Raw genomic sequence first — 23021 nt, 5'->3', positions numbered from 1 at the left:
GGAGTGATGGGAGTTGTAGTACATACATGTCTGCGGGTGGGGGTGATGGCAGTTGTAGTACATACATGTCTGCGGGTGGGGGTGATGGCAGTTGTAGTACATGCCTGTGGGATTGGAGATGATGGGAGTTGTAGTCTTCTCTGTACAGGTCAGTAATCGTTCCCTGTTTTGTTTCAGGCCTCCGTTAACTTTCTGAGCCAAGGTGACAGCCGTCCGGTGAGTGAGGTCACATGATGCGGTCACATGACCAGAGAGCTGACGCTTTGGATGTCTGTGATTGCTGACGCTTTGTTACTGTGTCGCCCCACAGACCACCCCCCTCCTCGCCCAGTGATGGCCTCCACACCCGGCAGGTGTACAAGACATTTGCTGCCCTCCCCTCTGTGCACCCCTCCCCCGAGCAGCAGGTATGTGCCCCCCACACACGAAATCTCCATGGAGACGGCCGCACTGCCGCCATCACCTCCGCTGTTAGGGTGCATTCACACGTACAGGATCCGCAGCAGATTTTATCTAAATAACAACACCGCATCAAATCTGCTGCAGATCCTGTACGTGTGAACACAGCCTCATACAGTTTGACTGTCCCCTGCGGCACTGACTGTCCCTCACTGTCCCCTGCGGCACTGACTGTCCCTCACTGTCCCCTGCAGCACTGACTGTCCCTCACTGTCCCCTGCAGCACTGACTGACACTCACTGTCCCCTGCAGCACTGACTGGCACTCACTGTCCCCTGCAGCACTGACTGGCACTCACTGTCCCCTGCAGCACTGACTGGCACTCACTGTCCCCTGCAGCACTGACTGGCACTCACTGTCCCCTGCAGCACTGACTGGCACTCACTGTCCCCTGCAGCACTGACTGGCACTCACTGTCACCTGCAGTCAGTCAATAACTGAGGGCTCTGCAGGTGGGGGCCACACACCTCTTCTCACTCCCTCGGCTTTCTAGCTGATGATTTGGTCACTTTAGAATGTTGGTGCTTTCACACTCGTGAGACGGACTCTACGACCCACACAGGTGGCTCAGGTAGTTCAGCTCATCCAGGATGTCACATCAATGCCAGCTGTGGCAAGAAGGTTTGCTGTGTCTGTCAGTGTAGTGTCCAGAGGCTGGAGGCTACCAGGAGACATGGAGGAGGCCGTAGTGTCCAGAGGCTGGAGGCTACCAGGAGACAGGCCAGTACACCAGGAGACATGGAGGAGGCCGTAGTGTCCAGAGGCTGGAGGCTACCAGGAGACAGGCCAGTACACCAGGAGACGTGGAGGTGGCCGGAGGAGGCACCAACCCAGCAGCAGTAGCACTGCCAGAGCCCTGCACAATGTCCTCCAGCATGAGCGGTCTGGCAGGGGGTCAGAATTGGGGGGCATTTCTTTGGGGGCGGCACAGCCCTCCATGTGCTGCCAGAGGTAGCCTGACCGCCATTAGGTAGCGAGACCCTCAGAGCCCTTGTGAGACCATATGCTGGTGTGGTTGGGGTTCCTCCTAATGCAGGACAATGCTAGACCTCATGTGGCTGGAGTGTGTCAGCAGTTCCTACAAGATGGAGGCAGTGTCGCTATGGACTGGCTGCCCGTTCCCCAGACCTGAATCCCATTGAGCACATCGGGGACATCATGTCTCCTCCATCCACCAACATCACGTTACACCACAGACTTATCTGAAGTTGGCGGCTGTTTTAGTCCAGGTCTGGGAGGAGATCCCTCAGGAGACCATCGGCCACCTCATCAGGAGCATGCCCAGGCCTTGTAGGGAGGTTATACACCTCATCAGGAGCATGCCCGGGCCTTGTAGGGAGGTCATACAGACACCTCATCAGGAGCATGCCCGGGCCTTGTAGGGAGGTCATACAGACACCTCATCAGGAGCATGCCCGGGCCTTGTAGGGAGGTCATACAGACACCTCATCAGGAGCATGCCCGGGCCTTGTAGGGAGGTTATACACCTCATCAGGAGCATGCCCGGGCCTTGTAGGGAGGTCAGCCACCTCATCAGGAGCATGCCCAGGCCTTGTAGGGAGGTCATACAGACACCTCATCAGGAGCATGCCCGGGCCTTGTAGGGAGGTAACACAGACACCTCATCAGGAGCATGCCTGGGCCTTGTAGGGAGGTCATACAGACACCTCATCAGGAGCATGCCCGGGCCTTGTAGGGAGGTCATACAGCCACCTCATCAGGAGCATGCCCGGGCCTTGTAGGGAGGTCATACAGCCACCTCATCAGGAGCATGCCCGGGCCTTGTAGTGAGGTCATACAGACACCTCATCAGGAGCATGCCCGGGCCTTGTAGGGAGGTCAGCCACCTCATCAGGAGCATGCCCGGGCCTTGTAGGGAGGTCATACAGGCATCTCATCAGGAGCATGCCCGGGCCTTGTAGGGAGGTCAGCCACCTCATCAGGAGCATGCCCGGGCCTTGTAGGGAGGTCATACAGACACCTCATCAGGAGAATGCCCGGGCCTTGTAGGGAGGTCATACAGACACCTCATCAGGAGCATGCCCAGGCCTTGTAGGGAGGTCAGCCACCTCATCAGGAGCATGCCCGGGCCTTGTAGGGAGGTCATACAGACACCTCATCAGGAGCATGCCCGGGCCTTGTAGGGAGGTCATACAGACACCTCATCAGGAGCATGCCCGGGCCTTGTAGGGAGGTCAGCCACCTCATTAGGAGCATGCCCGGGCCTTGTAGGGAGGTCAGCCACCTCATCAGGAGCATGCCCGGGCCTTGTAGGAAGGTCATACAGACATCTCCTCAGGAGCATGCCCGGGCCTTGTAGGGAGGTAACACAGACACCTCATCAGGAGCATGCCTGGGCCTTGTAGGGAGGTCATACACCTCATCAGGAGCATGCCCGGGCCTTGTAGAAAGGTCATACAGCCGCCTCATCAGGAGCATGCCCGGGCCTTGTAGGGAGGTCATACAGACACCTCATCAGGAGCATGCCCGGGCCTTGTAGGGAGGTCATACAGACACCTCATCAGGAGCATGCCCGGGCCTTGTAGGGAGGTCATACAGACACCTCATCAGGAGCATGCCCGGGCCTTGTAGGGAGGTTATACACCTCATCAGGAGCATGCCCGGGCCTTGTAGGGAGGTCATACAGCCACCTCATCAGGAGCATGCCCGGGCCTTGTAGGGAGGTCATACAGCCACCTCATCAGGAGCATGCCCGGGCCTTGTAGTGAGGTCATACAGACACCTCATCAGGAGCATACCCAGGCCTTGTAGGGAGGTCATACACCTCATCAGGAGCATGCCCGGGCCTTGTAGGGAGGTCATACATCTCATCAGGAGCATGCCCGGGCCTTGTAGGGAGGTCAGCCACCTCATCAGGAGCATGCCCGGGCCTTGTAGGGAGGTCATACAGACACCTCATCAGGAGCATGCCCAGGCCTTGTAGGGAGGTCATACACCTCATCAGGAGCATGCCCGGGCCTTGTAGGGAGGTCATACAGCCACCTCATCAGGAGCATGCCCGGGCCTTGTAGGGAGGTCATACAGACACCTCATCAGGAGCATGCCCAGGCCTTGTAGGGAGGTCATACACCTCATCAGGAGCATGCCCGGGCCTTGTAGGGAGGTCAGCCACCTCATCAGGAGCATGCCCGGGCCTTGTAGGGAGGTCATACAGACACCTCATCAGGAGCATGCCCGGGCCTTGTAGGGAGGTCATACAGACACCTCATCAGGAGCATGCCCGGGCCTTGTAGGGAGGTCAGCCACCTCATTAGGAGCATGCCCGGCCCTTGTAGGGAGGTCAGCCACCTCATCAGGAGCATGCCCGGGCCTTGTAGGAAGGTCATACAGACATCTCCTCAGGAGCATGCCCGGGCCTTGTAGGGAGGTAACACAGACACCTCATCAGGAGCATGCCTGGGCCTTGTAGGGAGGTCATACACCTCATCAGGAGCATGCCCGGGCCTTGTAGGGAGGTCATACAGACACCTCATCAGGAGCATGCCCGGGCCTTGTAGGGAGGTCATACAGACACCTCATCAGGAGCATGCCCGGGGCTTGTAGGGAGGTCATACACCTCATCAGGAGCATGCCCGGGCCTTGTAGGGAGGTCAGACACCTCATTAGGAGCATGAAAGTAGCCATCAGATGTTGGGTCCATTGTGGTCATAAAGGGATGGACATGGTCAGCAACAATACTCAGGTAGGCTGTGGCGTTGCAACCATGCTCAATTGGTACCAAGGGGCCCAAAGAGTGCCAAGAAAATATTCCCCACACCATGACACCACCAGCCTGAACCGTTGATACAAGGCAGGATGGATCCATGCTTTCATGTTGTTGACGCCAAATTCTGACCCTACCATCCGAATGTCGCAGCAGAAATCGAGACTCATCAGACCAGGCAACGTTTTTCCAATCTTCTACTGTCCAATTTCGATGAGATTGTGCAAATTGTAGCCTCAGTTTCCTGTTCTTAGCTGAGCGGAGTGGCCCCCGGGGTGGTCTTCTGCTGCTGTAGCCCATACTGTGTACTGTGCGTTCAGAGATGCTCTTCTGCCTACCTTGGTTGTAATGGTTGGCTATTTGAGTCACTGTTGCCTTTCTATCAGCTGGAACCAGTCTGCCCATTCTCCTCTGACCTCTGGCATCAACAAGGCATTTCCGCCCACAGAACGGCCGCTCACTGGATGGTTTTTCTTTTTCGGACCATTCTCTGTAAACCCGAGAGATGGTTGTGCGTGAAAATCCCAGTAGATCAGCAGTTTCTGAAATACTCAGACCAGCCCTTCTGGCACCAACAACCATGCCACGTTCAAAGGCCTCAAATCACCTTTCTTCCCCATACTGATGCTCGGTCACAGTCACATCTAGGAGGAGGAGTATATATATATATATATATATATATATATATATATATCAGTCACATCTAGGAGGGGTGTATGTGTGTTATTTCGGTCACATCTAGGAGGGGCTATCTGAGGTGTCCCCTATAATCATGGGGGCGGGGTTATGAGGTGGGAGGCGGGGCAGCAGCACAGCTTGTAATTGGCTGAGCCAGGAGAGTGTGTGTGTGTGTGTGTATATACATCCCCTATATTCATGGGGTGGGGGAAATTAAAGCTTATAACCTGTTTCTTATTTCCTCCAGGACCCTTCAAGTCCCAGGACCCTCGACTGCCCTTGTGTGACGCCGGAGGTGAGTGTCTGCCCACAGGGGCCACATGGTATGAGGGGGCGGGTCTCCTGGACGGCCTGTGACTCCATCTTTGTTTCAAGGGTTTGGAGATCCCGGAGCAGCGCTCCTTCAGGGAGAGGCAAAAATACTTTGAGATGGATGTGAAGCAGCAGCAGAGCGACCGCCCCCCGAAACGCGTCTCCCTGGTGGGGGAGGATGACCTGCGCAAGATGAAGGAGGAGGAAGGTGGGATCTCCACTTACCCCCCAATATGAGCTGTGCTATTACCATACTGCTAACCCCCCCCCCCCCCCCCCCCCCTCACATCCACCCCCGCCTCCCCCCTGTTGTGACGTCACATCCCCCCCATGACATCACATTGACCCCCGCCTCCCCCTGCTGTGACGTCACATCCACCCCGCCCTCCCCCTGCTGTGTTGTCACATCCACCCCGCCTCCCCCTGCTGTGTTATCACATCGACCCCCGCCTCCCCCTGCTGTGACATCACATCCACCCCGCCTCCCCCTGCTGTGACGTCACATCCCCCCCGCCTCCCCCTGCTGTGACGTCACATCCACCCCGCCTCCCCCTGCTGTGTTATCACATCGACCCCCGCCTCCCCCTGCTGTGTTATCACATCGACCCCCGCCTCCCCCTGCTGTGTTATCACATCGACCCCCGCCTCCCCCTGCTGTGACGTCACATCCACCCCGCCTCCCCCTGCTGTGTTGTCACATCCACCCCGCCTCCCCCTGCTGTGTTATCACATCGACCCCCGCCTCCCCCTGCTGTGACGTCACATCCACCCCGCCTCCCCCTGCTTTGACGTCACATCCAGTTATCACATCGACCCCCGCCTCCCCCTGCTGTGTTATCACATCGACCCCCGCCTCCCCCTGCTGTGACGTCACATCCACCCCGCCTCCCCCTGCTGTGACATCACATCCACCCCGCCTCCCCCTGCTGTGACGTCACATCCACCCCGCCTCCCCTTGCTGTGTTATCACATCAACCCCCGCCTCCCCCTGCTGTGACGTCACATCCACCCCGCCTCCCCCTGCTGTGACGTCACATCCACCCCGCCTCCCCCTGCTTTGACGTCACATCCACCCCATGACATCACATTGACCCCCGCCTCCCCCTGCTGTGACGTCACATCCACCCCGCCTCCCCCTGCTGTGTTATCACATCGACCCCCGCCTCCCCCTGCTGTGACATCACATCCACCCCGCCTCCCCCTGCTGTGACGTCACATCCACCCCGCCTCCCCCTGCTGTGACATCACATCCACCCCGCCTCCCCCTGCTGTGACGTCACATCCACCCCGCCTCCCCCTGCTGTGACGTCACATCCACCCCGCCTCCCCCTGCTGTGACGTCACATCCACTCCCACCCCCCCATGACATCACATCCGCCTCCCCTTGCCTGTGACATAATCTTCTCTTCTCCTGATTTATTCTTTATTCTCAGCCCGAAAGATCCAGATGAAGCGGGAGCAGCTCCTGCGGGAGGAGGGGGAGGGGTCCCCGGGGGATGTCAGTCCTCGGGGGGCCGGACCCAGCACCCCCACCAGCGTCTTCATAGAAGGAGTGGAGTACAAGGTGGAGCGTGTGGATGGGGGGAGCCTGTCCTCCCTGACTGGGTGAGAGAGTTATCCTGTTGTTTTTTTTTTTTGTTTGTTTTTTTGGGGGGGGGGGGGGGGGGGGGGGAGGTTAGGGCCTGGTGTCTGCTTTGGGGGGGGGCCTGGTGTCTGCTTTGGGGGGGGCCTGGTGTCTGCTTTGGGGGGGGGCCTGGTGTCTGCTTTGGGGGGGGGCCTGGTGTCTGCTTTGGGGGGGCCTGGTGTCTGCTTTGGGGGGGGGGGGAGGCTGGTGTCTGTCTAGGGGGCTGGTGTCTTTCTTGGGGGGGGGGCTGTCTGGTTTGGGGTTGGTGTCTTGTTTGGGGGGGTGGTATCTGGTTTGGGGGTGTTGCTGACATGCTTTCAATGTTCTGCAGGTTTTCACCATCAGAGTCTCAGAGAAATTCCTTGGAGGACGCGTTCCGGTTGGAGCAGCGGCCAAGTTCCATGTCAGGGTGAGACCCCTTTCCTGCCCGGGTAGCGGGGGAAGCCATAATAGGTTATACCCCAGACTCCTGCGGCCCTCTGGACACTGATGGATACAGGTTGCTCTCGTCCTCAGTCTCTTCCCTCTTGTCGGCCCAGCCCTCACAGTCTCCTCCCTCTTGTCGGCCCAGCCCTCACAGTCTCCTCCCTCTTGTCGGCCCAGCCCTCACAGTCTCCTCCCTCTTGTCGGCCCAGCCCTCACAGTCTCCTCCCTCTTGTCGGCCCAGCCCTCACAGTCTCCTCCCTCTTGTCGGCCCAGCCCTCACAGTCTCCTCCCTCTTGTCGGCCCAGCCCTCACAGTCTCCTCCCTCTTGTCGGCCCAGCCCTCACAGTCTCCTCCCTCTTGTCGGCCCAGCCCTCACAGTCTCCTCCCTCTTGTCGGCCCAGCCCTCACAGTCTCCTCCCTCTTGTCGGCCCAGCCCTCACAGTCTCCTCCCTCTTGTCGGCCCAGCCCTCACAGTCTCCTCCCTCTTGTCGGCCCAGCCCTCACAGTCTCCTCCCTCTTGTCGGCCCAGCCCTCACAGTCTCCTCCCTCTTGTCGGCCCAGCCCTCACAGTCTCCTCCCTCTTGTCGGCCCAGCCCTCACAGTCTCCTCCCTCTTGTCGGCCCAGCCCTCACAGTCTCCTCCCTCTTGTCGGCCCAGCCCTCACAGTCTCCTCCCTCTTGTCGGCCCAGCCCTCACAGTCTCCTCCCTCTTGTCGGCCCAGCCCTCACAGTCTCCTCCCTCTTGTCGGCCCAGCCCTCACAGTCTCCTCCCTCTTGTCGGCCCAGCCCTCACAGTCTCCTCCCTCTTGTCGGCCCAGCCCTCACAGTCTCCTCCCTCTTGTCGGCCCAGCCCTCACAGTCTCCTCCCTCTTGTCGGCCCAGCCCTCACAGTCTCCCCCCTACTTGTCGGCCCAGCCCTCACAGTCTCCTCCCTCCTGTCCCCGCAGTCTGAGTCCGGTGTACCCCGGGGGTCCGGATGGGGCCGCTCCAGTGCGCACCGCCAAAGCTGAGAGACGTCTGCAGGAGAGGCTGAGGGTGCAGAGCCCGGAGCTGACCGAGCAGGAGATGCAGCTGTCGCCAGCTGAGCGCCGGGCCATACAGGCCGAAAAGAGAGCCATGTGGAGGGCTGCCAGGTGAGAGCGCTGTGTGGGGGCGGAGCCAACATCAGGCCATCATCGGAGCCTCCTGTATATCACTGAATGATGAGAGCGCCGGGGGAGGGTGGTCCTGCCCGCTGTGCACACAGGCTGCTCTCTCTCCTCCCCCCTTCCCCCCCTGCTATATATTAGATGTCGCCTGTCTCTGTCCTCACCAGTCTACCCGACTCTTTCTCTCCTCACCCGTCTCTTTCTCTCCTCACCCGTCTCTTTCTCTCCTCACCCGTCTCTTTCTCTCCTCACCCGTCTCTTTCTCTCCTCACCCGTCTCTTTCTCTCCTCACCAGTCTCTTTCTCTCCTCATCCGTCTCTCTCTCTCTCTCCTCATCAGTCTCTCTCTCTCTCCTCATCAGTCTCTCTCTCTCTCCTCATCAGTCTCTCTCTCTCTCCTCATCAGTCTTTCTCTCTCTCTCCTCATCCGTCTCTTTCTCTCTCTCTCTCCTCACCCGTCTCTCTCTCTCTCTCTCCTCACCCGTCTCTCTCTCTCTCCTTACCCGTCTCTCTCTCTCTCTCTCTCTCTCTCTCTCTCTCTCTCTCTCCTCATCCGTCTCTCTCTCTCTCTCTCCTCATCCGTCTCTCTCTGTCCTCATCCGTCTCTCTCTGTCCTCATCCGTCTCTCTCTCTCTCCTCATCCGTCTCTCTCCCCTCATCCGTCTCTCTCTCTCTCTCTCTCTCTCTCTCTCCTCATCCGTCTCTCTCTGTCTCTCTCTCCTCATCCGTCTCTCTCTCTCTCTCCTCATCCGTCTCTCTCTGTCTCTCTCTCCTCATCCGTCTCTCTCTGTCTCTCTCTCCTCATCCGTCTCTCTCTCTCTCTGTCTCTCTCTCCTCATCCGTCTCTCTCTGTCTCTCTCTCCTCATCCGTCTCTCTCTCCTCAGCTGATCGTTACCTTATTACACCGGCCTTTAACCTCTGCAGTCTCTCTTCACCTGGTCTGTGTGTGTGTCTCTCTCGCTGTGTATTAGACTTTTGCAGTCTGTCCTGACCTCTTTCTCTGTCCTCATCTCTCTCTCTCCTCATCCGTCTCTCTCTCTCGCTGTGTATTAGAGATCGGCAGTCTCTCCTCACCTGTCTGTCTCTCTCTTTCTCTTGTGCCGGTGGGCAGCACTCTCGAGGACAGTATTAGACAGTATGAACAGTCTTTGGCTAAGAAGCTGTACCTGTCCCGGCAGCAGCGGCAGCAGCGCCCCCCTGAGGACGGCAGCAGGTGTGATGTCACCGGCCAGCACGCTGGCATGCAGCGGGGCGCGTCTGTCTCGTGTGGTGTGAAGCAGTCACATATCTCTCATCTCCAGCCTGTACTACAACCTCTGCACCCGCCCCTCCCCCCAAGATGCTGGGAGTTGTAGTTCTGTAGTCACACTTGGCTCTTAAAGGGACAGTCTATAAGGTGGTTACACCCCGCCATATACTGATTTGGGGGTGGACATTACTGAATGGACCGGCCCTTTAAGGGACAGTGACGTCTCCTAGAGGATTATATGGTGCATGACACATTGCATGCCGCTCACCGCCATGTGCAGGAGTGATGACATCATCATGTGTACACCAGTGTGACATCATACATGTGCCCGAGCCCCTCCCAGAGGGGCGGGGTCTTGCATGCATTTTGCGGGAGGGGCGGGGTCTCACGTGTATCCGTGTTGCAGGATGAAGTCTCTGGAGCAGGACGCCCTGAAGGCTCAGGTGGTCATTGCTCGCTCCAAGGAAGGAAAGAAGCGAAGCCCCCTGGAACAGCTGGCAGAGTCCCCCTCCCCGGCCCCCACCCCATCCCCAACGCCGCTGGAAGGTAAGGGTCCGACATATAAAGGGGTAAGGGGGGTGCGGACCGCATGAGCAAAGCTGACATCTACACGTCTGCCCTCAGATTACAGCCCCCGACTCCTGACCTCTCCTGGAAGATTGGTGAGTAATGAGCATGAGCGCCCCCTACTGTACCACCCAGTAACTGCACATGTCACCGCCATTACTGCCCCCTACTGTGCCACCCAGTAACTGCACATGTCACCGCAATCACTGCCCCCCAGTAACTGCACGTGTGACCACCATCACTGCCCCCTACTGTACCACCCAGTAACTGCACGTGTGACCGCAATCACTGCCCCCCAGTAACTGCACGTGTGACCACCATCACTGCCCCCTACTGTACCACCCAGTAACTGCACATGTCACCGCCATCACTGCCCCCTACTGTGCCACCCAGTAACTGCACATGTCACCGCCATCACTGCCCCCTACTGTACCACCCAGTAACTGCACATGTCACCGCCATCACTGCCCCCTACTGTGCCACCCAGTAACTGCACATGTCACCGCAATCACTGCCCCCCAGTAACTGCACGTGTGACCGCCATCACTGCCTCCTACTGTGCCACCCAGTAACTGCACATGTGACCGCCATCACTGCCTCCTACTGTGCCACCCAGTAACTGCACATGTGACCACCATCACTGCCCCCTACTGTGCCACCCAGTAACTGCACATGTGACCGCCATCACTGCCCCCTACTGTGCCACCCAGTAACTGCACATGTGACCGCCATTACTGCCCCCTACTGTGCCACCCAGTAACTGCACATGTGACCGCCATTACTGCCCCCTACTGTGCCACCCAGTAACTGCACATGTGACCGCCATTACTGCCCCCTACTGTGCCACCCAGTAACTGCACATGTGACCGCCATCACTGCCCCCTACTGTGCCACCCAGTAACTGCACATGTGACCGCCATCACTGCCCCCTACTGTGCCACCCAGTAACTGCATGTGTGACCGCCATCACCTTCCTGTGTATGATGGGTGGTCTCTCCTGTGCTGTGGACCGCACTGTGACTGCCATGTTGTGGAGTTTGTGGTAGATGCACCAACCCCTTCCTTTCCCCCCCGACTCCCAGAACTGAGAGCTGCAGATGAGGCTAAGGAGGGATGTGAATTTGGCCGCGCATATGCCCCTTCCCCACCTCGCCAATCTCTGTCCCCTCCGCCGCCGCCTCGCTGATCTGTCCCCTCCGCCGCCGCCTCGCTGATCTGTCCCCTCCGCCGCCGCCTCGCTGATCTGTCCCCTCCGCTGCCGCCTCGCTCATGTCTGCCTCTCCTCCTCTGATCTGTCCCCTCCACCGCATCTCTGCCTTTCCTCCTCCTCGCTCATGTCTGCCTCTCCTCCTCCTCGCTCATGTCTGCCTCTCCTCCTCCTCGCTTATGTCTGCCTCTTCTCCTCCTCCTCCTCGCTCATGTCTGCCTCTTCTCCTCCTCCTCCTCGCTCATGTCTGCCTCTTCTCCTCCTCCTCCTCGCTCATGTCTGCCTCTTCTCCTCCTCTTCCTCGCTCATGTCTGCCTCTTCTCCTCCTCCTCCTCGCTCATGTCTGCCTCTTCTCCTCCTCCTCCTCGCTCATGTCTGCCTCTTCTCCTCCTCCTCGCTCATGTCTGCCTCTTCTCCTCCTCCTCCTTGCTCATGTCTGCCTCTCCTCCTCCTCCTTGCTCATGTCTGCCTCTCCTCCTCCTCCTCCTCCTCCTTGCTCATGTCTGCCTCTCCTCCTCCTCCTCCTCCTCCTCCTTGCTCATGGCTGCCTCTCCTCCTCCTCCTCGCTCATGTCTGCCTCTCCTCCTCCTCCTTGCTCATGGCTGCCTCTCCTCCTCCTCCTCCTTGCTCATGGCTGCCTCTCCTCCTCCTCCTCCTTGCTCATCTCTGCCTCTCCTCCTCCTCCTTGCTCATCTCTGCCTCTCCTCCTCCTCCTTGCTCATCTCTGCCTCTCCTCCTCCTCCTTGCTCATCTCTGCCTCTCCTCCTCCTCCTTGCTCATCTCTGCCTCTCCTCCTCCTCCTTGCTCATCTCTGCCTCTCCTCCTCCTCCTTGCTCATCTCTGCCTCTCCTCCTCCTCCTTGCTCATGTCTGCCTCTCCTCCTCCTCCTTGCTCATCTCTGCCTCTCCTCCTCCTCCTTGCTCATCTCTGCCTCTCCTCCTCCTCCTTGCTCATCTCTGCCTCTCCTCCTCCTCCTTGCTCATCTCTGCCTCTCCTCCTCCTCCTTGCTCATCGTGCCTCTCCTCCTCCTCCTTGCTCATCTCTGCCTCTCCTCCTCCTCCTTGCTCATCTCTGCCTCTCCTCCTCCTCCTTGCTCATCTCTGCCTCTCCTCCTCCTCCTTGCTCATCTCTGCCTCTCCTCCTCCTCCTTGCTCATGTCTGCCTCTCCTCCTCCTCCTCCTCCTTGCTCATGTCTGCCTCTCCTCCTCCTCCTCCTCCTTGCTCATGTCTGCCTCTTCTCCTCCTCCTCCTCCTCGCTCATGTCTGCCTCTTCTTCTCCTCCTTGCTCATGTCTGCCTCTTCTTCTCCTCCTTGCTCATGTCTGCCTCTTCTTCTCCTCCTTGCTCATGTCTGCCTCTCCTCCTCCTCCTCCTCCTTGCTCATGTCTGCCTCTCCTCCTCCTTGCTCATCTCTGCCTCTCCTCCTCCTTGCTCATCTCTGCCTCTCCTCCTCCTCCTCCTCGCTCATGTCTGCCTCTCCTCCTCCTCCTCCTTGCTCATCTCTGCCTCTCCTCCTCCCCCTCCTTGCTCATCTCTGTGCTGTTATGTTTCCTCTGACTCTTCTTCCCCGTTCTTGTCGCCTTCTCTTACTGCTTGCTCTGCCTTCCAGTCTCTCTCAGACAAGAAGTTTGACTACAGAGAGTTTGCTGCTATCCCGTCTTCCAAACCCGTGTATGACATCCAGGTACCGTGTCGCATGCTCCACATGATTGGATCAGAACCAGTCTGTGTGTGAATGCAGCTCTGCAGCGGCCCTGCGTCTCTCCCGGGGGGTCTGTGGTGATGGATAATGGGGGGAGTTGTGGTGTCTGGTTTAGTGTTGGGGGAGTTCTCTATAGTATTATCTTTATAATTACCTCTTGATGACATCACATGAACTGGAGATGATGTCATTAACAATCCTAATAGTCATTGTAACATGTTGATCCTATCCTCCAGAGCTGCACTTACTATTCTGCTGTTACATCATGTCTTGCAGTCATCTCCAGAGCTGCACTCACAATGCTGCTGGCTTCCTCTTAGCTCTCAGGACCTCTCCTCTTGCTGGTTCAGGGTCTGTACGGGACATGCTCTCTGGTGCTGTGTGGTTGCTCAAAACTCTCCCTCCTATACCTATCAGCAGAAGTGTGAGCGCAGCTCTGGGTGTGAAATTACTGGGTGCAGCTCCTGTATCTGATATCATTGCTGGTACCCATGTGACCTCTTGTGCCACTGCCTGAGGAGTAATTATAGTAGGGCTGCATGTCCTCGCCCATCTGCGCTCGCCCCACACTCACCCGCTTTTCTCTTTCCAGTCCCCAGATGCAACATCCGGCTTAAAGTATCCAGAAGATGGCCGAACATCAGGTAAGGGACCCGGGCCTCATACCTCCCTCCTGGCAGGATTATATATGGCCTCATACCTCCCTCCTGGCCGGATCATATATGGCCTCATACCTCCCTCCTGGCAGGATTATATATGGCCTCATACCTCCCTCCTGGCAGGAGTATATATAGGGGACACCCTGGGCCTCATACCTCCCTCCTGGCAGGATTATATATGGCCTCATACCACCCTCCTGCCAGGAGTATATATAGGGGACGCCTCCTGGACCTCATACCTCCCTCCTGCCAGGAGTATATATAGGGGACACCTCCTGGGCCTCATACCTCCCTCCTGGCAGGAGTATATATAGGGGACACCTCCTGGGCCTCATACCTCCCTCCTGGCAGGAGTATATATAGGGGACACCTCCTGGGCCTCATACCTCCCTCCTGGCAGGATTATATATGGCCTCATACCTCCCTCCTGGCAGGAGTATATATAGAGGACACCTCCTGGGCCTCATACCTCCCTCCTGCCAGGAGTATATATAGGGGACACCACCTGGGCCTCATACCTCCCTCCTGCCAGGAGTATATATAGGGGACGCCTCCTGGACCTCATACCTCCCTCCTGCCAGGAGTATATATAGGGGACACCTCCTGGGCCTCATACCTCCCTCCTGGCAGGAGTATATATAAAGGACACCTCCTGGGCCTCATACCTCCCTCCTGGCAGGATTATATATGGCCTCATACCTCCCTCCTGGCAGGAGTATATATAGAGGACACCTCCTGGGCCTCATACCTCCCTCCTGCCAGGAGTATATATAGGGGACACCACCTGGGCCTCATACCTCCCTCCTGCCAGGAGTATATATAGGGGACGCCTCCTGGACCTCATACCTCCCTCCTGCCAGGAGTATATATAGGGGACGCCTCCTGGACCTCATACCTCCCTCCTGCCAGGAGTATATATAGGGGACACCTCCTGGGCCTCATACCTCCCTCCTGCCAGGAGTATATATAGAGGACACCTCCTGGGCCTCATACCTCCCTCCTGCCAGGAGTATATATAGGGGACGCCTCCTGGACCTCATACCTCCCTCCTGCCAGGAGTATATATAGGGGACACCTCCTGGGCCTCATACCTCCCTCCTGCCAGGAGTATATATAGGGGACACCTCCTGGGCCTCATACCTCCCTCCTGCCAGGAGTATATATAGGGGACACCCTGGGCCTCATACCTCCCTCCTGGCAGGAGTATATATAGGGGACACCTCCTGGGCCTCATACCTCCCTCCTGGCAGGAGTATATATATATATATATATATAGGGGACACCTCCTGGGCCTCATACCTCCCTTCTCCATATTGGTCAGGGGTCTCATTCTTCTTTCTCTACATCTATTTCTTGTTCTACCTGACAGACTGAGGCTGTTCCTCTGTTCCTCCTCCTGGCAGCACAGTATTCTGGGTAGGGTTTCCGGTGTGCAATCTTCTGCATGGTGTGAACATAACATCTGCGCCACCGGCTGCATGTGACCTCGGGGCAGATACGAAGGGGGGGGGGGGGGGGGGGGGGGGGGGGGGGGGGGGGGGGGGGGGGGGGGGGGGGGGGGGGGGGGGGGGGGGGGGGGGGGGGGGGGGGGGGGGGGGGGGAGAGTGTCCCTGTATGTAACAAATATAAGGAGGGTTTTCACCCTTTGGGGTAATACTGCCCCCTGGAGGTTGGATCTGCCCCTGCACTCACCCCCTCCTTTCTGTTTCTCGTTGGCAGCGCCGTGTAGCGTAGAGGAAGCGGAGGAGCAGGAGGAGACCTTGGAAGAATTAGCGGCAGAACACAAAGCTCCTGACCCCATCCCGGCCCCCAACACATCAGCACTGGAGGAAATGGCCAACTACAGCAACAAGCGGAAGCTGCGGCACACCCGGCGGAGCCTGGAGACCGCCGTGCCCACCTAAGCCGTGCTTCTCCCACTCAGCCAGCACTGTGAACACTCTATACACAGACTGCGGGGGCAGGGCCACAAGACTCCACCCCTGCGCCAATCTGTGCTGAGCCAAGGCGCGGAGTGCTTCATTCTGTGGGACCCCCGCTGAAGGTTTTGGGGTTCCTGCCGCCCCTCCCCGCTTCCTGGTGAAGGGACTTGGGTGCAGTGTTTTCTCGCTTCTTCTTTGGTGGCACTTTCACAATGTCGCGCCACGGACGGCCGGGGTATCTGGTAGTCACCGGCCGTCTAATATCTGAAACCAGCAGCTCCGGGGGGCGCTCTCCGCCTTCTTACTGACTGTTCTCATTGGGTTCTCAATCAGTCAACCCAGAAAAATATGGGGGGGGGTCGTCCAACATGTTGTATATAACCTGCCCCTTACAGCGATTAGATGGCGGCCGGGGGAGGGGCCAGCACCAGTCTGGATAGGACGGAGCAGAGGCCGCTCGGCGCCCTGTTTTATTGTTTTTAGCCGTTTTTTTGCTGACACTACATTACCTGATTTTACAGCCTCTCACTTTCCAGTCTTCCAATCTCATTTAGTTTTTTCTTTGTTTTTTTTAAAAGTCTTTTTGAAGAACTTCCCTGTTCCAAGATGGCGGCGAGTTTTTTATTTGTGTGTGGGATAGTAGAGAGGAGTGTGTGTGAGTGAGTGTGTGTGTATATTTATGGCTGCCTGACATTATTTATAGTGTGTGAGAGTGCGGAGGCCGGGAGCGGGCGAGATCACCCCCCATTCTATTCATTGTCCTCCCCCAGAACATGAACCAAGGATAGTGTATGCCCCAGACTCTGCAGAGAATGCCCAATACATACTGCCCCCCCCCGACTCTGCTGAGCATGCCCAATATATACTGCCCCCCCAAGACTCTGCAGAGCATGCCCAATATATACTGCCCCCCCAAGACTCTGCAGAGCATGCCCAATACATACTGCCCCCCCAGACTCTGCAGAGCATGCCCAATACATACTGCCCCCCCAGACTGCAGAGCTTGCCCAATATATACTGCCCCCCCCCCAAGACTCTGCAGAGCATTCCCAATACATACTGCCCCCCCAGACTCTGAGACCATGCCCAATATATACTGCCCCCCCAAGACTCTGCAGAGCATGCCCAATACATACTGCCCCCAAGACTCTGCAGAGCATGCCCAATACATACTGCCCCCCCCAGACTCTGCAGAGCATTCCCAATATATACTGCCCCCCCAAGACTCTGCAGAGCATGCCCAATACATACTGCCCCCCCCAGACTCTGCAGAGCAATGCCCAATATATACTGCCCCCCCAAGACTCTGCAGAGCATGCCCAATATATACTGCCATCCCAGGACTCTGCAGAGCATGCCCAATACATACTGCCCCCCCAGACTCTGCAGAGCATGCCCAATACATACTGCCCCCCCCCAGACTGCAGAGCTTGCCCAATATATACTGCCCCCCCCCCAAGACTCTGCAGAGCATTCCCAATACATACTGACCCCCCCAGACTCTGCAGAAGCATGCCCAATACATACTGCCCCCCCCAGACTCTGCAGACCATGCCCAATATATACTGCCCCCCCAAGACTCTGCAAGAGCATGCCCAATACATACTGCCCCCCAAGACTCTGCAGAGCATGCCCAATACATACTGCCCCCCAGACTCTGCAGAGCATGCCAAATATATACTGCCCCCCCAAGACTCTGCAGAGCATGCCCAATATATACTGCCCATCCCAGACTCTGCAGAGCATGCCCTATACATACTGCCCCCTCAGACTCTGCAGAGCATTCCCAATATATCCTGCCACCCCAAGACTCTGCAGAGCATGCCCAATACATACTGCCCCCCCCAGACTCTGCAGGGCATGCCCAATACATACTGCCCCCCCCAGACTCTGAAGAGCATGCCCAATATATACTGCCCCCCCAGACTCTGCAGGGCATGCCCAATACATACTGACCCCCCCCCCCCAACTCTGCAGAGCATGCCCAATATATACTGGCCCCCCAAGACTCTGCAGAGCATGTCCAATACATACTGACCCCCCCAGACTCTGCAGAGCATGCCCAATATATACTGCCCATCCCCGACTCGCAGAGCATGCCCCAATACATGATTTTCCACATAGCCTTAGGGCTTTATCCAAGTTCAGCAGCCACCGCTAATCAAATGCCCGAACGATCGCTTCGGATGGACTCCAGCTGCTCCAGGTTCCTCATCTCTAATAAGAACCCAGAGTGTGTTTTTGTTAATTTGTCCTCCTCGGGAGATCCCTAGGTTTTAGGGTGCGGTCCACATTTGGCATTTCTTTGTTTTGTTTCTAAAGATAGTCACTATTAGTCCTGATTAACATTCAGGTTTTGGTGTCTACAGCTTGTAAGTAGAGCTATGTGTTTCTAAGGTTACAGACTACAGATAACACTGTAAGTCTGACCCCTGCACTTCTGGGTAACTTCCTCCTATCTTAGGGTGGTTACACAGGACTACACTGTTTGTAGTCTGTTACCATGGAGACGCATGACACCAGGTATTACAGAGGGCAGTAAATTTCATGGTGATAATTTATTAGAGCACAATCAATGAATAGAAATAAAGTGCGGGTCCCCTGAATCGGCCGCCGCTCCAACCAGTGTGTATGATGGGGATCCCGCTGTGTGTCCGCCTGCCCGTCCCACACCCACCTCTCACTTTTATTCACAATTTTAAGGATGTTTTTTTTTTTTGTTTTGTGATGGGGAAGTGATATTGCCTCTTTACCCTGTGGTTTTAGAGGTTCTTGTATTGTCTGCCGGTGCCCCCCCCCCCCCCCCCAAACAATATAGGAGGGGCGCCATGATAATAATGGATGTGATCAGGTCCGCCTGACGATCAGTGAGATGTGGTCACCCACATTGAGTTTTGAGAGTTCACTGCCCTTGGGACACAAAGGGTTAATGATTTGTAGGCTCATGTATGACACCCAACAAATGGCAGCACGTCCTCTGTCATAGATACATAGAGACTGGAGAGCGTGTCATGTGACCAGCAGGTATGGGGTAGAGGGGTTGTCTAAATATTGGCGCCAGAGATGAGAGCATATCCCTCCACCCCCCCACTGCCAGGGAGGAGAGGCGGCCGCCCCCGTGTGGTGCCTTATGCGGCCGTGGACCAGGCCTGTGACTGGCATTGCTTCTCCTCGAGGGATTTTCTACGATTCTTATTACTGAGCCTCTGGGATCGGGGCGAGGGATTCTGGAGCTTTCTCCGCTCTTGGGCACTAAACGTCAGAGAGACTCTGAAGGCTGTAACTAGTGTAGATTTGTACAACCAAAGAACTTTATTTGTGGCTCACAAACAATAAAGTTTACTTTACATTACACCAGTGGTCTGAAGTCACTCCTGTCCCTCCAGAGCTGCACTCACTATTCTGCTGTTACACTCATTCCATCCTCCCAGAGCTGCACTCACTATTCTGCTGTTACACCATGTTCTCATCCTCCAGAGCTGCACTCACTATTCTGCTGGTACATCCTGTCTCATCCTCCAGAGCTGCACTCACTATTCTGCTGTTACATCCTGTCTCTTCCTTCAAGCTGCACTCAATATTCTGCTGTTTACATTCATGTCTCATCCTCCAGAGCTGCAGTGACTATTCTGCTGTTTTACATCATGTCTCAACCTCCAGAGCTACATCACTATTCTGCTGTTACACATGTCTCATCTTCCAAAGCTGCACTCACTGTTCTATTACATCATGTCTCATCCTCCAGAGCTGCACTCACCATTCTGCTGCTACTATCATGTCTTATCCTGCAGTCACTTCTAGAGCTAAAGGAAGGTAAGCAATGATGGGGGTGGGGGGGGGGGGGGGGGATGCTTTTGCTCAAGTGGAAAGGAAGCAGCCCCCGTGTTGATGTTGGCAAGTGATGAGCACTGCGCACATTGTTTTTTAACTGTTCAGAACGGGCCAGATCTGGCAGTAATGTGGGAGCTGGGACAGGTGAGTATTGACAGGAGACAAAGATATCATTTGGTGATACAGGGGGTGCAGAGTGTGGGCATTATATTCACTGTGTACTGTTGGCAGTAGAAGTGTGGGCATGGTTATCACCCCCTCACATGGGGAAACAGATACAGTATGCCACACACTGCCCCCTCTGTATATAATACTGCCACACACTGCCCTCTGTATAAAATACTGCCCCCTCTGTATATAATACTGCCACACACTGCCCCCTCTGTATATAATACTGCCACACACTGGCCCCTCTGTATAAAATACTGCCCACCACTGCCCCTTTGTATATAATACTGCACCCTCTGTATATAACACTGCCACACACTGCGCCCCTCTGTATATAATAACTGCCACACACTGCGCCCCTCTGTATAAAATATGCCCCCTCTGTATATAATACTGCCCACAACATGCCCCCTTTGTATATAATACTGCACCCCCTGTATATAACACTGCCACAACTGCGCCCTCTGTATATAATACTGCCCCACACACACTGCGCCCTCTGTATATAAATACTGCCACACACTGCGCCCTCTGTATATAATGCTGCCCACACTGCGCCCTCTGTATATAATGGCTGCCACACACTGCCCCCTCTGTATATAATGCTGCCACAACACTGCCCCCTCTGTAAATATAATGCTGCCACACACTGCCCCCTATGTATATAATGCTGCCACAACACTGCCCCCTCTGTAATAAAATGCTGCCACACACTGGCCCCCTGTATCTAATGCTGCCACACACTGCATATGCCCCCTCTGTATAATAAATGCGCCCACACTGCGCCCTCTGTATATAATAATGCTGCCACACACTGCGCCCTCTTAGTATAATGCAGCCACACACTGCCCCCTCTGATATAATGCTGCCCACAACATGCCCCCTCTGTATATAATACTGCCCCCTCTGTATATAAGACTGCCACACACTGCCCCTCTGTATATAATACTGCCCCCCTCTGTATATAATACTGCCCCCTCTGTATATAAAACTGCCCACCTCTGTATATACACTGCCACACACTGCCCCCTCTGTATATAATACTGCACCCTCTGTATATAATACTGCCAACACACTGCCCTCTGTATATAATAATGCCCCCTCTGTATATAAATACTGCCCCTCTGTATATAATACTGCCCCCTCTGTATATAACCTGACCATGCCACAAACACTGCCACCTCTGTATATAATACTGCCCCCTCTGTATATAATACTGCCACACACTGCGCCCTCTGTATCTAATTCTGTTGCCACCCACTGCGCCCTCTGTATTATAATGCTGCACACACTGCCCCTCTATATACTACCACACACTGCCCCCTCTGTATATAATACTGCCACACACTGCCCCCTCTGTAATTAATACTGCCACACACTGCCCCCTCTGTATATAATGCTGCCACACACTGCCCCTCTGTATATAATGCTGCCCCCTCTGTATATAATACTGCCACCACACAGCGCCCTCTGTATATAACACTGCCCTCTGTATATAATACTGCCACACACTGCGCCCTCTGTATATAATACTGCCAACACAATGCCCCTCTGTATATAATACTGCCACACAATGCCCCTCTGTATATAATACTGCCACAACACTGCTCCCTCTGTATATAACACTGCCTCACACTGCCCCTCTGTATATAACACTGCCCCTCTGTATATAATACTGCCACACACTGCCCCTCTGTTTAAAATACTGCCACACAATGCCCCTCTGTATATACTACCACACACTGCGCCCTCTGTATATAATACTGCCACACTCTGCCCCCTCTGTATATAATACTGCCACACACTGCGCCCTCTGTAAATAATACTGCCACACAATGCCCCTCTGTATATATACTGCCACACAATGCCCCTGCTGTAATAATACTGCCACACACTGCTCCCTCTGTATATAACACTGCCTCACACTGCCCCCTCTGTATATAAAACTGCCACACTCTGCCCCTCTGTATTAAATACTGCCCACACAATGCCCCTCTGTATATACGTGCCACACAACTGCCCCCTCTGTATATTACTGCCCCCTCTGTGTATAATGCTGCCACACACTGCCCCCTCTGTATATAATAACTGCCACACCTGGCCCCCTCTGTATATAATACTGCCACACACTGCCCCCTCTGTATATAAATACTGGCCAACACGGTACCCTCTGTATATATACTGCACCCTCTGTATATAATACTGCCACACATGCCCCCTCTGTATAAACACTGCCCCTCTGTATATAATACTGCCCCCTCTGTATATAACACTGCCACACACTGCCCCTCTGTATATAACACTGCCCCTCTGTATATAATACTGCCCCCTCTGTATATAACACTGCCACACACTGCCCCCTCTGTATATAATACTGCCACACAATGCCCCTCTGTATATAATACTGCCACACACTGCCCCCTCTGTATATAATACTGCCACACACTGCCCCCTCTGTATATAATACTGCCACACACTGCCCCCTCTGTATATAATACTGGCACACACTGCCCCCTCTGTATATAATACTGGCACACACTGTACCCTCTGTATATAATACTGCACCCTCTGTATAATGCTGCCACACACTGTACCCTCTGTGTATAATACTGCACCCTCTGTATATAATACTGCCACACACTGCCCCCTCTGTATATAACACTGCCCCTCTGTATATAATACTGCCCCCTCTGTATATAACACTGCCACACACTGCCCCCTCTGTATATAACACTGCCCCTCTGTATATAATACTGCCCCCTCTGTATATAACACTGCCACACACTGCCCCCTCTGTATATAATACTGCCACACAATGCCCCTCTGTATATATACTGCCACACTGCCCCCTCTGTATATAATACTGCCACACACTGCGCCCTCGTTATAATACTGCCACACACTGCACCCTCTGTATATAATACTGCCCCCTCTGTATATAATACTGCCACACATTCCTCCTCTGTATATACTGCCCCCTCTTATAATAATACTGCCACAACCACTGTACCCTCTGTATATAATACTGCCCCTCTGTATATAAATACTGCCACACACGCGCCCTCTGTATATATACTGCCCCCTCTGTATATACTGCCCCCCTCTGTATATAATACTGCACACACTGTACCCTCTGTAATATAATAATGCACACACTGCCCCCCTCTGTATATAATACTGCACACACTGTACTCTCTGTATATAATACTGCCACACACATATGCGAGTATAGTGAGAACATGGGAAGTATGTTAGCATATATGAGCCGTCCTCCATAACATATATAAAGGTTTCCATCATGCCTCCCTTTCCCTTCTTCCTCCCTGTAACATATATAAAGGTTTCCA

At 55.2% G+C, this 23021-nt stretch overlaps 1 protein-coding gene across 1 annotated transcript; it reads left to right on the top strand.

The window, feature by feature from the left end:
* Positions 1-310: 310 nt before the first annotated feature.
* On the top strand, positions 311-16734 carry LOC138775702 (protein scribble homolog; the record flags this gene model as incomplete). The annotated part of the gene is made up of 12 exons (XM_069956009.1): positions 311-407; positions 5109-5156; positions 5237-5381; positions 6607-6778; positions 7129-7206; positions 8170-8355; positions 9482-9583; positions 10026-10165; positions 10244-10281; positions 13002-13076; positions 13687-13738; positions 15473-16734. Coding segments are annotated over 12 exons (1318 nt in total), but the record flags the coding sequence as incomplete, so codon positions are not given.
* Between the last annotated feature and the right edge of the window lie 6287 nt (positions 16735-23021).

This window comes from Dendropsophus ebraccatus, unplaced genomic scaffold (genome assembly GCF_027789765.1).
Source record: "Dendropsophus ebraccatus isolate aDenEbr1 unplaced genomic scaffold, aDenEbr1.pat pat_scaffold_1927_ctg1, whole genome shotgun sequence".
In the NCBI taxonomy this organism is placed as follows: Eukaryota; Metazoa; Chordata; class Amphibia; order Anura; family Hylidae; genus Dendropsophus; species Dendropsophus ebraccatus.
Note: the sequence above shows the minus strand (reverse complement) of the source record. Positions and strands in the feature narration are given on the sequence as shown.